The sequence below is a fragment of the Acartia tonsa genome, chromosome 5 (assembly GCF_053477335.1).
Source record: "Acartia tonsa isolate MP-2025a chromosome 5, ASM5347733v1, whole genome shotgun sequence".
NCBI classification, from domain to species: domain Eukaryota; kingdom Metazoa; phylum Arthropoda; class Copepoda; order Calanoida; family Acartiidae; genus Acartia; species Acartia tonsa.
Genome location: NC_137264.1, coordinates 32,753,892 through 32,769,928, shown reverse-complemented (window position 1 = coordinate 32,769,928; position 16,037 = coordinate 32,753,892). Strand labels below are relative to the sequence as shown.

At 31.4% G+C, this 16,037-nt stretch overlaps 3 protein-coding genes across 9 annotated transcripts; 2 read left to right on the top strand and 1 right to left on the bottom strand.

Annotated features, from left to right (window-relative positions):
• Positions 1-980: 980 nt before the first annotated feature.
• LOC145319319 (uncharacterized) lies at positions 981-6,800 on the top strand. The gene is made up of 6 exons (XM_080161399.1): positions 981-1,061; positions 1,702-1,752; positions 4,244-4,345; positions 5,250-5,267; positions 5,632-5,715; positions 6,661-6,800. Exons 1-6 carry the CDS (start codon positions 984-986, stop codon positions 6,733-6,735), a joined length of 408 nt encoding a protein of 135 aa, XP_080017525.1. The 5' UTR covers positions 981-983; the 3' UTR covers positions 6,736-6,800.
• On the bottom strand, positions 6,740-11,751 carry LOC145319318 (uncharacterized). Of its 6 annotated transcripts, none has more exons than XM_080161395.1 (3): positions 8,402-11,751; positions 7,743-8,093; positions 6,740-7,322 (listed from the first exon to the last, which is right to left on the bottom strand). In XM_080161395.1, the coding sequence occupies exon 1, from the start codon at positions 10,986-10,988 to the stop codon at positions 8,472-8,474; it is 2,517 nt and encodes an 838-aa protein (XP_080017521.1). In that variant the 5' UTR covers positions 10,989-11,751; the 3' UTR covers positions 6,740-7,322; positions 7,743-8,093; positions 8,402-8,471. The 6 variants fall into 6 exon arrangements, with proteins under 6 accessions (XP_080017521.1, XP_080017522.1, XP_080017523.1 ...); XM_080161396.1 differs by having other exon boundaries at positions 7,743-8,082; XM_080161397.1 differs by having other exon boundaries at positions 7,743-8,066.
• Positions 11,752-12,579: 828 nt separating this feature from the next.
• LOC145319317 (uncharacterized) lies at positions 12,580-15,809 on the top strand. 2 transcript variants are annotated; one of them, XM_080161391.1, is made up of 3 exons: positions 12,580-12,637; positions 13,122-14,500; positions 15,122-15,809. In XM_080161391.1, the coding sequence occupies exon 2, from the start codon at positions 13,158-13,160 to the stop codon at positions 14,451-14,453; it is 1,296 nt and encodes a 431-aa protein (XP_080017517.1). In that variant the 5' UTR covers positions 12,580-12,637; positions 13,122-13,157; the 3' UTR covers positions 14,454-14,500; positions 15,122-15,809. The 2 variants fall into 2 exon arrangements, with proteins under 2 accessions (XP_080017517.1, XP_080017516.1); XM_080161390.1 differs by having other exon boundaries at positions 14,838-15,809.
• Positions 15,810-16,037: the final 228 nt, after the last annotated feature.

Below are 16,037 nucleotides of genomic sequence, written 5' to 3'. Positions count from 1 at the left end.
AAGATTAAAAAAAAACAATATTAAAAATAAAAGGAGCCAAAAATGCTTAAAATGAATTGTAAAAAGATGTTCTTTTGCACAAACACATATTAAAGAAGACCGACAACAACCTTTATGAGGGAAACACAAAATAAATCATGGATCGACAAATGAACAAAGCAAGAGTTGTGGAGCAGATGTTATTTTGTTTTATAGCATGAACGAAAGACTGACGGACCAAGTAGGTTGTATACTGGATTCTCCTAGGTAAAGAGTATATTTCTAAAAAAATTAGTACATCTTACATAGCAGCCGAGATAATCAGATTTCCAGTCCACAACGATATTGACGAACAGACAGACAAATTGGATTAATACATAGTAGCTTCGCTACTAAAAACAGAACATACTATCTAACACATACTATGCATGAATTATTCAGGGATCAAAAGGGATAAGACAATGGCCGTTAAATTGATAACCAATAATACTCAAAACTACCCCTTTTGTAGATTACAATTAGTGATTGTAACATTTAAACACTACACCTAATGAACCTACCACTCAAAATTAAATAAAAGTCCCCAACGTTTTTAAACCAATAAATAAGAAAACTTTATCATTAAACTTTGGGAACTAGTTTAATAAACAGCCCAATGTCTCCTCCATCCCTGTATTATTACATTTGTTTTTAAATGGGTTAAGCACAAACAATCAGACAAACAAACAAAAAGTAAAACAAATAATAATTTAGTCGTATTTTAACACTATATATATTTAAAATACAACATAAATACAAAAAAATATAACATTACACATTTTTCATTGAGTAAATTTTTTACAGTAATTGCAATATATTGTTAATATTCTTGCTTTGACTTTTAAACTTTTAACAAGTATAGTGAGAAAAATAAATAAAAAAGACAAGGATGACAATATCTAATGTTTCTTGGGATTGTTTGACACCCTTTGGGAAAGCACCAAAATTTTTTTTACAGAATCAAAATGAGAATACCATTCTTATGGCTTTTAATTATGTTTATCCTCCACAGAACTGCCTTCAGTGAATACATCTGGACAGGAAAATTTTAAACAAATCATTTTATCTAATTATTATTTTCAAAAGTATTTAAAAGCTATCAGCTCCAAGTTTTCGGTAATATCCTCTTAGAAATTTTTTTTTTTCAATTTTGCCAATTTGAGTACCCCCCCCCCCCCCCCCCCGACAACAAACAACTCTGGCCGCAGCGCTCGGCTCCTGCCTGCCTGCCTAGCTGCAGCGCTCGGCCCCCTTGCCTGCTTACCCGTAGCGCTCGGCCCCCTTGCCTGCCTAGCCGCAGCGCTCGGCTCCCTAGCCTTTAACCTAACCTAACCTAAAATAGAGGAGAACGCTATTTCTTTATGTGAAGACTAATTATATTATAAATGTGGTGTTGATCGTGATTCCATTAAATTTTAAATCTCCCCCCCCCCCCTTAATATTTTGAATTTTTTTGGGTATAGTCCCTTTCGTGGCAACGCCTCTTGTGGGCCGTTTCTTCGTATTTTCACAGTAGCTTTTCTTCCATTTCTAGACCCTGCGGGGGGCTCTAACCCTTAAGGGGCGTTGCCACGAAAGGGACTATACCCTTTATTTCTTTCAAATGGGGGGGGGGGGGGGGGCAGTGTTCTATAAGTACTTTGAGGAAAAGCGCCAATTTTGGTTTAAAACCTTGTAACAGGATCAGAATGGGCCTGGCAGGAAGAGGATGGAGATATTATTCCTGCAAATCATGTAAATACTTTGCATTGGAGGGGATGTCGTCATTACTAGAAACATACAGACAACCTACTACTTTGACACTTAGAACACCCTACCACCTACTAAAGAGAGAAATACAAAAGACGAATATGCATAATTTTATAAAATTAGGTAGAAAAGGAAAATCACAGTAAGCCAAATACAGTGGCGTTAACAGGTTATTGCCAGGGGATACAAACATGGTTGCGGTGACACCATATTGTGCTGAGGCCGTTGTTTTCTTTAAAAGACGGCTCCGGCTCCGGGTTAGCTAAAAAATAATTTTTATTAATAATAATTTGGTAACTCTGTTGTGTAGTGTGCAAATGCCCTTTTAAAGTTTTTCAAGTTTATTTTTATCAAAAATTGAACTTTTAAATCCTTCAAAAGTCAAAAATACACTTGGCCAAAAAAATGTTGAGCTTTTCTGGATTTTAGATCAGATCCGGAGCCGTTATTTTCACAGGCGGCTCGACGGACCCGGAGTCGCACCAAAATCAAACGGCACCACATCCCTGGATACAAACCTTTAATATTTTACAGGGGGAGAGGGGGTGTTGACGCCCCTCTATAACACAATCCAATGGTTAAATATCCTCCTTGAACTACCACCAAAAGTTCACTTTTATCAAATATTTCTGCAATTTACACTGAACTAGTATGGGTAATGCCCAAAACAGGCCCAACTCAAAAAGTCGGCTATCTGTAAGACTTTGGAAAACATAATCATCAACTTTATTATTAAAATATGTGTCACGCTTGGTTTTTTATTAAATGAATAAGTTAGGGTACAATGTTTGGCACTTTCGATTTAAGTAAATGATAATAACAAAGCCACAGAATACGATAATACCTTCAGAAAAATCGATGAAAATAGTTTTCACACTAAATTTTGTTTTTTTATATTTTTTTCTAAAATGTCATGACAGAAGATGCAAAATGTCGTCTTAGTTTTTTGAAAGGATTAATCTTCTCTGAAATCTAAATTATCAAAATATTTTCTTTGGTAAATGATTATACGATATATGTCAAACATTTTATCAGAAAGAAATATTTAAAATTGTGAAGTAGAAACCTGAATAATTTTTCTTGTGGAAATAGTTTTCTGCAAATGTTGATAAACATATGTCTGCTAGCATTAAGATGTTTGTACTGCCAATACACGTTGGGTTTTATTTAAAAAATTTCTTTAAAATGTTTTTTTTTTTACATTGTATACCAATAACGCAATATTTGCTATCAGAAAACCCCCGACTAAGACTCGCCTACGACCCGATCTTTTAGGATTGCTTTGTAATTTACATTTTTGAAAGTCTTTCAACAGTATACACAGCAAATTCTCTCTTTTTTAACTAACTTTCCGAATAATATACCTGAAGCATTTGAATTGACAAAGGCTATGCTAATATTTTTACCATTAAAGTTTATTTAATATTCTAATAAATAGCGCAACCCTCCAAGTTTATGACTACTTTTCATGAACATATGATTTAAAGAATAAGCTCTGACGCAATGTCATATAAGGATATTATAATATTCATTAAAAAAATTGTTATTTTTGCATATATGTTACATTTTACAGTGTTTTGTGGCTCAAAAGAAAGACAATTAAAAATTATTTCATATTATATAGTTTAAATTACATAAGATAACCTAGAAATAGTAAAAAATTCCCTTTCTTTTTTTGTCGCAAAAGAGAATTCAACAAAGATTTTCATTAAAAAACACCTTAGTGTAAAAATTAAAAAGTTTAAACATGGTCACAAAAAGATTCAATTAGTTTATTAAATGTTTCATTTTCAGCAAATGACGATTAATCTCTATTACAAAGAATAAAGTGTAAAAAGATATTCTCGTTTTAATTTTAAGCAACTTAAAATGCATTTTAATACCTTTTAATGATTTATTTTTTAAAACATCATTTTATCAAATGTTATTGATTTTTAAAGTTATATATTAGAATGTTTTTAAATTTTGTTAACATTTTGTTTTAAATGTAGAAAATTGGTAATTCTAAACATTCAAAAAATGATTTTATTAAATTTTCATCACTTAAATTGCATGTTTGATGAAATTTTCAACTGATAATTCAAGAAAAATCATTTAAGTTTTATTATATTTTACTTTGAAATGTTAAAAAAATATATTATTGTCAAAAATGTGGAAGTTATACTTTCCTCAAAAAAAGACCTAAAACATGCAAATTAACACGTGTAATGAGATTTTTTTTCTTTCAGGTTTAATTTTAAGTAATTATTGATATTTTTTGTAAAAAGGATTTTATATAAAAAGTTTTAAAACTCGAGTTATGTAGTGGTTCTAAGAAAGGTTGCGAATTTATGCAATTTTCTTGCAAACAAAATTTTCTAGGATTTTAAAAATAGCAAAGGGTGTTATTAGACGTACTTACAGATACAATTGCTAAGTCATTTTGGCCAAACACTAAAATAAAGTTTTGACATCTGAGGGTCCAGCCGTGGTGTAGGATTATGGAGATGATTACGAGTACCTAGAAACAGAAGATTACAGAGGAGAACAAGAAACAAAGAAGAAGCCAAAGGAAAATGAAAATTACCAAAAAAATCTGGTAAGAGTATTTGCAGCGAGGGAGGGGAAATTGGACTGTAAATTACATTGGTACCCAACATTATCTTCTTCATTGGCTCCAAAACTTTGGGCATCTTTAATGAATTGTGATTGGTTTGTTCCAAACTAAAAATATTTAAACCTTTCAATAAATAGTTTTAATATACAGAAATAGTAATCTTGTTGGAGATGGGTATATCAAGGGAGGGGGTAAAATGTGGTGACTCGTGCCACGACATACCAGCAATTCTATTTTCCGCCGACAAAAAAAAACAACATTGTCTCAAATGATTCCAAATCACCTAAATGCAAAAAAAAAAAATTTGGCGGCGGCGGCTGAAAACGGCGGTCAAATCGACATTTCAAATGTCCCCACGCAGGGTTGGTTATAAGGGTAAAAATTGTTGAAAAAAATAACATGGTCTCAAATGATTCCAATTTGCCTAATTCGGCGAGAAATGCAATAATTTTTTTGCGGCGGCGGTAAATGGCGGTAGCAAATTTTTTTTACCCCCCCCCCCAAAAAAAATTTGTACCCCGAGGGTAAAATTTGCTTTGGGGGGGTAATTACCCCCCCCCTGAAATCTGTTGGCAGGGGTCAAATTTGTTTCCCCCCCCCCAAAATTTACCCCCGGGGTAAAATTTTTGGGGGGGTAATTTAAATTTTATCAAAAATGTAGTATTAAAAATGCGCGCAAAGCGCGCAAAAATTTTTTTTGTTAGAGATTTTCTATTTTTGGGGGGGTATTTACTGTCCATTGTCTTATACCCAACTAAATCTTTCATTAAAAGAAGGTGGAAAGTAAAATTAATTACAGTTATGACTTTAAAATTTGGGATCACCTTTAATACAAAGTGGTATGTTTTTCATTCTGCTATTCTGATGTTTTTTATATTTTTTTCAGACTCCAAGTCCAAACAAGGTTTCAGTAATAAATAAATATTATACCACAATGCTTTTCTATAACTAAGGTCAGTCTGTACGATCACACCGGATAGCTTTGATGGTTAATTTAGGCACATTATGATTATGCTATCGGTTTCAATAGTGGCAAATTGATAAATTTGGATCGGGGTTTCTCAGAGGGAGGGGTGTTACAGCCCCACTCCCTCTTGGCTTGATAGGATAAAACCTAACCCAGACCAATGCAAAATTTCCCTGAAATTGCGGGACGACTGGTTAATCTGTTTACGAGATCTTAGCAGTTAAACTTACATACACACAGACAAACATCCTGTTACTTTAGTTTATTAAACTGTCTTTATTACTGCTTTAATCTGTCTCAGAAGGAAGAAACATATGACTATGAATATGATTACTTCGATCCAGATCAAGATAGACCTGCTGGAGGCAATGACACAGGCAATATGGTAAACACAATAATAACAAGGATAGTAACATCCATAAGTAGCGAAGCACATAAAATCATGGATTTACAAACAGACAATGTAATTTATAGAGATGTTCTGTGGTCATAAAAAGAAAATAGGATAAAAAATAAAATATCCATGTCTTTTTGTTGCATGACTAACACACTGGTAAATAAAGTAAGTTGTTTAATGGATGCTCTTTGATTAGAGTTCCCTCACCAAAAAATCAGCAGTCTAATTTATATAGCAGCCGATAGAAAATGTTATTATAGAGAAGCTTCGCTACTAAAAATAAACCTAACCAACGCCATTGGTTGGGTTCAGAAACCCAATATAAAGAATAAAAATTAGGAATGGCAATCCGTCTAATTTTTGGACCGGATTCGGATTCTTACAAGAATCCATCCAGAAATAAAACGGATTCTCTGCAAATTCCGGATACTTATTTTTGACGGATTCCGGATTCTAGCAATATTTATAAAAAAATAAATTAAAGGATTCAATTTTACCGGGTACTGGGCAGAATCTAAAGCTACGTTTTTTCATATTTTCACAATAGCTTTTCTTCTATTTCTAGACCCTACAGCGGCCAAAATGACTGTTAAAAATTAAAATATATATTCGGACAAAAAAAAACTCAAGTCGCTAATTTTAGCCTAACAATTAAGAATCCGAATAATCCAACCCTAATAAAAACTATAATCTTTTATTCTATTCGAAGACTGAGATCCAATAATCTAATGATTATAGAGGTGTTAATCTTTCTATATTTCGTACTTAATACAGGAATACAATAATCTTCATGCAAAGTTTGAAATCCATATGACAACTCTAACATGCTAAAATTAAAGATTAGAGCTAACCCTTACAGATGGACGGACGTCAGGACCGAGTCGACCCTAATTTCAGAAAAGTATCGTATTAAAAAATCTGTATCTTATTTAGGTTTTACCAGAATTTGTAGACCAAGCGATAAAAGACTTAATGCAATGGATTCAAAAATATGTTGAAGAAAAATAACGTATTACCTAATCTTAACTTTTATTTATTTTTGTTACTAATATAATTAAGAATTTATATACATACCTATCTAATATTTAATAAAAAGTATCAATTACAATTTCATTTGTTAGCAAATCATATCAAAAATAGTAATTTTATCTTAATTTTTACATCACAATTTAATGGTTTTCCACACGTGTAACTTAATTAAGGTCTATCTAAACTTTACTGCGAGAAAATGCTATCACTGATTTCAATAGCGAAAAAACTGAAAAAGTTCTCCCTTTAAAGGATGCTTCACATAGATCCCAGCATGATTTCAGGCAATTTCATTTAAAATTTTTGGCTTTAGATGGCTGTAGTTCTACTTCCTCCCTACCCCTTCGAATACAGAGCCCCTAGACGCTAGGGGCGCAGTCAAACAATTTATAAGGCTGTTTATATCACTGTTTTAATACTCATATTTTGAAAGAATAAAGATTCTGTAAAGATTTTACATTGTCTATGTGGTTGTTTTTCTATGTGTCATTCTCAGACACTATCAGATCTCTATTTATTTTCACAGTTTTGTGTTCTTCTTTTTTTCATTTACTTCTATATAAGTCCTAAAAATAAAATAATAGAAAATGCACAGCTAATAATTATTAATAAATTGTTGTTGATTTGACTACATAATATACTGTTTGATACAACCATAGGATGTATGTATTGTATAACTAAGAAAATTATAGTGCTTTTCCTTAAAATGCCTATTGTACACTTACCCCCCCCCCCTCTATTTTGAAAATGAATTGAAAATGTTGGGTAGGACTAGGTGGAGTTTTTTTTACCCCTTCCTTACCGATACCGGGGGCCCTAACCCTGCGGGCCTACTTAATTAGTACTAAAGTAAAAAAACAGTCGAATAAAAAAACACTACATTTTAGCTCCTTTATTTAGGTAACTTATGACGAGGTTTGGGTCAATATTTGAACCCATAACTATCCCAACGACGAACGTAAGCGCTACGGGTTACGCTATTTTACCTCAGGATAAAACAAACATCTCTCCTATCTATTCCAAACTTTCTCTGAAATCTTGACATTATACCTATTATTACATTGGCTAAGATATGTCTCATGACATCTTTCTGTGTATCTGTATCTGAAAATAGACACAAATTAAAATTTATAATACCAATTTTAAAACAGTGCAACATTGATTTTGTTCAGATAAAAATTTTACTAAATTTCTTTTTCTAACATAAAACTATACATACATCCTATATTATTTGCAGCACAATTTAATCGTAAATTAAAACACAGGGGGTAACATAAATTATGAGAAAAAACATTTTCATGTAAATTAACCTGTACTTGTTTTTGGCTGTTGGATTTCTTTAATAATGTCACCATTAGACAAACAAAATAAAAATCTAAGAAACTATGTGGTACCTTTCTATAAAAGTCTTCTATTATTGAATTAATATTAATTATCCCAGTATTTAGGCTATTTGACGACGATTTCGCATCAAAAATAAACTATTGCTTCGATTACGAAATAAAATAGTGTTACTTTAGTAATAAACGTTCAATCATTCTATGTTTATCTGTCATAGTTTTTTTTTAATGTTTCACTTTAATAGATTTCATCCCAGGTTTTTTTTGCATCCTTTCCAAGTTTTGTCCGGATTTATGTATTACACCTTTTGTAAATGTTATTAAAGAGTTACAAAAAATAATTGAACATTCAATAAAATAAAAAATAAATCAATATTAATAAAATTCATCAAGCTCCTCTTTAACATCTACATTACTTTCAACATCTGCAGCTATTTCATTTCTATGAGTCTTCATGTGTGATTTCAAATAGTCTTTTGATGAAAATGCCTTTGCACAAAAATCACAAGAAAATGGTTTCTCTCCAGTATGAATTCGGTTGTGCTTAGTTAAACTACTGTTTTGTGTGAAAGTCTTACCACAGTAATCACAACGAAATGGCTTTTCACCCGTATGTGTTCTTTCATGTTTTGTCAGATTACTCCCAGACCTAAAAGTCTTTGAACAGAATCTACAAGAATAAGGAGTCTCATTAGTGTGAATTCTTCTATGAATAGCTAAAGAACTACTCTGTGAAAATGACTTTCCACAAAAAGCACATGAAAATGGCTTTTCACCCGTGTGAGTTCTTTCATGTTTCTTCAAAATGTCGATTGTTGTACATTCTTTAAAACAATATCTACACTTTATTGGAGCTTTACCCATATTTGAATGCTCAAATGTTTGATTGAAATCATTGTTATTTGATAAAATTTCTTCATTTTCATCAAGTTGAGAAGGCTTGTCAATAAGCTCCTCCTTTATTTCAACATTACACTCAATGTTTAGAGGCATTCCAATCATGTCCTTCATTATGTTTTCACACATTTTTAAATGGTCAGCTGTTTCATTGTGACATTTTAAACTTGACTCAGACGAAAAAGAAACATTACATAATTCACAATTGTGTGGATTTTTGTCAGAGTGAATTTTAGAGTGTTCATTTAAATTACTTTTATTTGATTTTTCTTGACAATCATAAGAATTCTCACCAAGCTCTTCCTTTATGTCAACACTGTTGTGAAGAGATGAGGCCATTTCAATCATGTCTCCAATTGAAGTTTCAACTGTGTTAACATGTTTTAAACTTGAATCAAGCGAAAGGGAAGTGTCACCTGTTTCTTCAGAATTTGAAAACCATGAGTCGCTTTCATCACTTTGAACCGGATTTTCTTTAAGGTCCTCTTTATTGCGAACAATGTTCTCGTCCTGAAGGGCGGCTATTTCACTTCTGTGAACCTTCATATGCATTTTCAAATTGTAACTTGACGAGCATCCTTTGTTGCAGAAACGACATACATATGGCCGTTCACCGGTATGCATCCTTTTATGTTTGGTCAAAATGCTGCTTTGTGAGAAACACTTGCCACAGTAACTACAAGAAAAAGGTTTTTCACCAGTATGTGTCCTTTCGTGTTTAGTTAAGTTACTTTTAGATCTGAATGATTTTGTACAGAAATTACAAGAATAAGGCGTCTCATTGGTATGGATTCTTTTGTGAATGGATAAGGGACTGCTCTGTGAGAATGACTTCCCACATATATTACATGAAAAGGGTTTTTCACCCGTGTGCGTTCTTTCATGTTTAGCTAAGTTAGTTTTTGTACATTCCTTGAAACAAAATCTACATTTCTTTGGAAGCTTCAAAATTTTAGAGACTTTAAATTGTTCACTTGTTTCATTAATAATTGGAAACATTTTTTCACTTTCATTACTTTGAAAAGGTCTTTCATTTACCTCCTCTTTTATCTCGACACTACACTCAACGCCCAGAGGTATCTGAAGCATATCTTTCATTACTGTTTCACACATCTTCAAATGCTCAGTAGTTTCATTGTGATACTTTAAATTTGATTCCAGAGAAAAAGACTTGTTACATACTTCACAAGAGTATGGATTTTCCACAGAATGAAGTCCAGAGTGTTCATCGTAATTTGAAAGCTTTTCTTTGCTATAAATGTTTTGAAGTGGCATTTCATCTATCTCCTCCTTTATATCATCACTATATTCAGCTTGGAGCATCACATGTGTAACCTCACTAGTAGGTACAGCAGTGTTTTTATTTTCAACTATTTCATTTTGATCAAAATAAAGGGAATTGCTATCTAACTCACTAGAGTCATGTTTTTCTTCGGAATTGAAAACTATATAATTTGAAAAATTTGTATCACTCTCGTTATTTGGAGCAGGCATTTCACCTTTGTGGACCTTCATATGCACTTTCAAATTGTAACTGGAATTACAACCTTTATTACAGAAAGAACAGACATATGGCCGCTCTCCGGTATGTATCCTTATATGTTTAGTTAAAATACTGCTCTGAGAGAAACGCTTTCCACAGTAATTACAAGGATATGGCCTCTCTCCAGTATGTGTTCTTTCATGTTTGGTTAAATTACTTTTTGATCTAAACAACTTTGAACAAAAATTGCAAGAAAATGGCATCTCATTGTTATGAATTCTTTTATGCGCTGATAAAGAACTACTCTGTGAGAAAGCCTTACCACAAAAATCACAAATGTGCGTCTTTTCATGTTTGATCAGATTGTCTATTGTTTTACATTCCTTACCACAATATCTACATTTCAAATCACTATTATAACTATTTGGAAACATGTTATCACTTTCATATTTCTCTTCTTTAAAATCAATAGGAGTTTCAACAGTCAGTGTCATTTCATTAATATCTTCCATTTTAGTTACAATTGTGTTTAAATGTTCAAATGTTTAACTTTCATGTTTTAAACTAGATCAAAAGAAAGGAGTGATTGTAAAACTTACAAAAGTCAACTTTCTTTTATGTATGTTATTTGATTAAAAGGATTAAAATTCTAAATAAAATCTATTTTAAGGAATGTCTTTCAGTTAGCTTCCAAGTACAGTTGTAATGTTTACTTGTCCTTTGTGTCAATTTCATGCTTTCGTGTATCTGAAATAAAAACAACATTGTTCAAGATTTTAAATAAATTTGAAAACATGACAACTAAATTTAAAGCATTTGCTTTTAAAGTAAATTTCAAAGTACTTGGGATAAAAAATGAAAGTTAAAGTTCAATAGTTTATAAACATAACTTACAATTTAAATGATATTTTACTAACATCTCTATACAAAATCAAAACGTAGGTATGAAAAAAATTGGGAGTCAATACATGTTGTATTATATAGCAAAAGCTTTCAATACACTTTTTTATATTATCCAGCATCATATCCTATTATAAAAAGTATTAAGATTTATTGTCTGTTTGTTAAGATCTGGATTACCCCTGAATTAAATTAACTCTATATATCGAGTTTTCCAATTTAGGAATTAAATTTAGCCCCTGAAATGGTTAAGGATAATTAAGTATTTGAATAGTTTTAAGCCTTTTTCTGCTCCTTTTGAATACAGTGCACTTAGAGACTATAGAGAAGTCACTAGATTATCATAGATGAATGAACGAAAGTCTATTTATTATTATTTCTAACAAAACTATTTTGTTTTGTATTTCTCAAATGCCGCACCGATTTTCAAATAATAAATGTCGCCTTTGTTTTATAAAAAAATCCGATTTCAACTGGACAAATACTATCTATACAAAGTCCCCTCAAAAAAATTATTATTTCAACTTTTCCTATTGTGTTTGATATAATATGTTTAAAAATACCTTAAAATATTTAAGATTGAAATATAATTTATTAGTTTATATTTTAGCTTATATTTCTGAAAGGGACACAGTTTTATTCCAAAAAATTGGAAGTTTTGTAAAGAGAAAATATATTACAAATTAGAACGACGACATTTGTCTTGTAAAAAGTTGTGGGGCATTTGTGCATTGTTTACTAATAGCTTCCTTTCCAAATAATATTTCTATTATTTATCGATTTTCTTAAATTAAGTTATTATTAATGTTCTTTATGGTGTTGTTTCTATGATTTTCATTAAATAATTCTATTTCTATACATAAATAATGTATTTATTTAATGAATTGTACCCAGAGAAAATTTCATGAAGAGAACACAATTTTAATATCAATATATAATCAAAATATTAAGTATAATAATATTCTGTGCCAAATTCTAGCCAGTAAAAATTAATGACCTCTGCTGTAGCCTCATTGATTTACATATGAATAATTTTGACAGCGAAAAGTATGTTATCGAATAGTTTTTTTTCTTATATTAGATTAGATTACCAATAACATTGCTTAAGATTAGATTATAAATAACATTACTCAATGTTGTAAGGTGGTAAAAATTTTCATTTAAAATGTAAATTTTGTTATATGTTAAATTATTTTTTAATTCAGAATATCGATGTTCCATGTATGAATTCAGTAAATTTACTCAGTTTAATTATAAAAAGGTAAAAATAACAGATTTAGATTATAGTTTTACGTTAAGATTTTGCCAATAGAAAATGTTTTAGCTTATTTTCTTGTATCATTATTTGCCCGTTTGTTTGAATAAAGCTACTTCAAGATATCTTGATTTTGTAATGATGAGGGTCATGTTTTCAAGGAATATCACTTTTTGCTTTTGTTTATGCATCTTTTTAAATGTAATTTGTTTAAAATTGAAGCTGTGGAATAGAGGTGCATTTTTAATTTCCAACCGAGTTAAATTTTATTACCCCCACCCTTATCCAATTTTTATGTTAAAAAATACGGACTATTTCCTTTTTGTAATTTATTTCGCCAAGTGGAGAGAAAGAATAATGAAAAATCTACAAATCTGTGGAGGTTATTTCCCTTTTAATTTTGGGATGAATTCTCAAGATAATAGGTGCGAAGCCTTAAACTGATTTCTGTCTTATTGACACTTATTTAATATTTTTGTTTTATTTTCAGGTGACCAACTGATGCTGTGATAGATATAAAATAAACATGGAAACTTGTGATATCTGTAACAAGGCATTCTGCAATATCTATGTATTGCGAGATCACAAGAAGATTCACATGGGAGAAGCATATAATTGTGAAAAATGTGACAAGTCATTTTCAAACAAAACAACATTGACAAGACATAATAGGAAAATACACAATATTGAGACAGCATATCCATGTAAGGTGTGTGGGGAGACTTTTGCGCGAATTCCAGCTTTAGCAGAACACAATAAAACTCATAAAGGTGAAAAGATTTATGCTTGTAACTTTTGTCATAAAGGATTCTCCCAAAGTGGTCAATTGATTGTGCACAAGAGAATTCATACTGGAGAGAAACCCTATGTTTGTGATGAATGTAACAAAGCTTTTTCAGACAGTAGTTCATTGAGAAGGCACAAAAGAAGTCACACAGGGGAACGATTGTACACTTGCGATGTATGTGATAGTAAATTTACAGAATGCAGTTCTTTGGCAATACACAAACGAAAGCATACTGGCGTCCCCCTGTTTACATGCGAACTTTGTCAAAAAACATTTTATCAAGGTGTTCACTACAGAAATCACATGAGGGTTCACACAGGAGAAAAACCATACTCTTGTTTTGAATGTCTTAGACCCTATACTTCAAGCTCTGCCTTATCAAATCACGCCAGAAGATCAGGCCATAAAGTTAGAGATGATTCAACAAAGCCGTCCGATTATGAAATTGGATTTTTGGAAAATGAACCTGATCCTAATCAAGAAATAGAAAACGAAACTATGTCTAGCAATTATCCTACATTAATGGATGATGTACCTTCAGTCAAGGAGGAGCCTAGTGTGATATTAACTGAAGGCAATGGGAATCTAAAGCTTCCTTCTATTGAAAATACTGAAGTACAGGAAGGCCATGACAGTAATGAAAGAATGCCGGTCAATAATTTTATAAAAACTGAAGTTATAATGGATAATGATTATCCATCTATAGAAAATATTAAAGTTGAGAAAGATGATGAGAATACTGAGAGCTTTACTATTACTCCAGATATTGAATTTCCCTTCATTACAAATGTCAAACAAGAGAATGATATTTCTAGTGGTGAAAACAATACTGGTAGACAAAATTTCGATTATCTTTCTCTTGGTTATGTCAAAGAAGAAACAGACAGAGATAATATGGAGAATGTTACTGTTAGTCCTGATATTCATTATCCCTCTATGGAAAATATTACAGAAGAAAATAATTTAGAGAAATATGAAAGTGAAAATGAAAGTATAACGTGTGATATAAATATTAAGGAAGAAATAGATTTTTGATTTGCTAACATTATCCTAGATTTTGCATAATTGAAAAAAAAGATTAGGTAATTAAGATAATTTTTACTTTTATAAAATACCTAAGTTTCTAAATTTTCAACAAATGAAATATTGAATATTTCTTTTGTTTTAAAGATTACTTCTTTTACTTTGATTATTAATGTTTTATGTAGTAGATTTTTAGATATTTTGAATCAATTTGAAAAACATTTTCTTTGTTTTGTTTGTTTCATAAAAGTTTGGAAAAGTGAAAGTGTTACCAATGAAGTTATGTTGCACAAACACTTTACTATTACATTACACTCGCACATAAACACTCCACACATCCACGAACATGTATATGTAGTGTATACACAAATAAATATCAAAATCTTAATTATCTAGGAATCTGTAAGAAAAACAATATTTATGACCTAAAATCAGGGTTTCGGATCCGGATCCGCAAGGATCCGCATATTTTTGAGTCCAAGGATCCGGATCCTTGGACTCAAAAAAATGCGGAAAAAATGGAAAAATCTACCTAAATTTATATAAGATCTCAGACATTCTCTTGATGAGAGCCAATCTTTAAGGTTTAGGGTCAGACTTGAAAATTAAAAGTATTTTTGACTTCGAATTAAAGAATAAATATTTTTGAAAAATTTGGTGATTTTATTTTTATTGTCAAGGATCCAGATCTGCACTGACCAAATTTGGAGGATCCGGATCCGCAAAAAAACAATGGGGATCCGAAACACTGCCTAAAATGTCTATTTCTTGATAATTGTTATTTCTCTTAAAATTCTTTACTTTATAAATCCACACTAGGAAAAATCTAAAGGATATATCTTAATATGTTTCGTAAATGTTTTTAACCTTTTACTGAACAGGATACCTACCTTCACTTTTAAAAAAAAGGGGGGGGGGGACGGGGGAGTTCTGACACATTTGCCTAAATCTGGTATATAGGCTTTATCTTTGGACTGAGAGGATAGGTTATAAAAGATAAAATCATTCTTATATGATGAATTTTTCCAAGTTTAAGATTTTTTGGATAGGCCTCCAGGCTCCTGAGCTCCAGGCCTCCAGGTGGTCTCTGTACAGGTAAAAATGAAGAGTTAGAGGTCAACTTAAAAAACAAAATATGCATCTTTTTGAATGTTATTCACATATTTGAAGAAAAAATATGCATATTTTGTTTCATAAGCTGACCTCTAACCCTTTAAAAAAAAAATTCATTTTTACCTGTACAGAGACCACCTGGAGGCCTGAAGCTTCGGAACCTGGAGGCCTAACCAAAAAATCTTAAAACTTAACCTATCCTCTCAGTCCAAAGATAAAGCCTATATACCAGGTTTACGCAAATATGTCAAAACTCCCCCCCCCCCCCCAACTCGCCAACTCTGAAATATTTTTCCTCAGGGATTGTATCCTTTCTAAAAATAGGCAAAGAACAAAGAACCTTCCCGAAACATATAGCGAGATATCTTTATTTTTAAGAAGAAATTTATTTGGTACAACTGATAACAAGATATTTATTGCTTATTTTTTGTAAAGATACCTAGAAAATATAAATTATTATTGTAAAATATTTAATAATGTCTT

Bases quoted from the DNA above. Each gene is read 5' to 3' on its own strand.
- LOC145319318 (XM_080161392.1), bottom strand. From the start codon at position 10,988: ATGGAAGATATTAATGAAATGACACTGACTGTTGAAACTCCTATTGAT.
- LOC145319317 (XM_080161391.1), top strand. From the start codon at position 13,158: ATGGAAACTTGTGATATCTGTAACAAGGCATTCTGCAATATCTATGTA.
- LOC145319319 (XM_080161399.1), top strand. From the start codon at position 984: ATGAGAATACCATTCTTATGGCTTTTAATTATGTTTATCCTCCACAGA. The intron at 1,753-4,243 runs GTAAATACTTTG...GCCGTGGTGTAG, and splicing joins ATATTATTCCTGCAAATCAT to GATTATGGAGATGATTACGA. The intron at 5,716-6,660 runs GTAAACACAATA...TATCTTATTTAG, and splicing joins GCAATGACACAGGCAATATG to GTTTTACCAGAATTTGTAGA.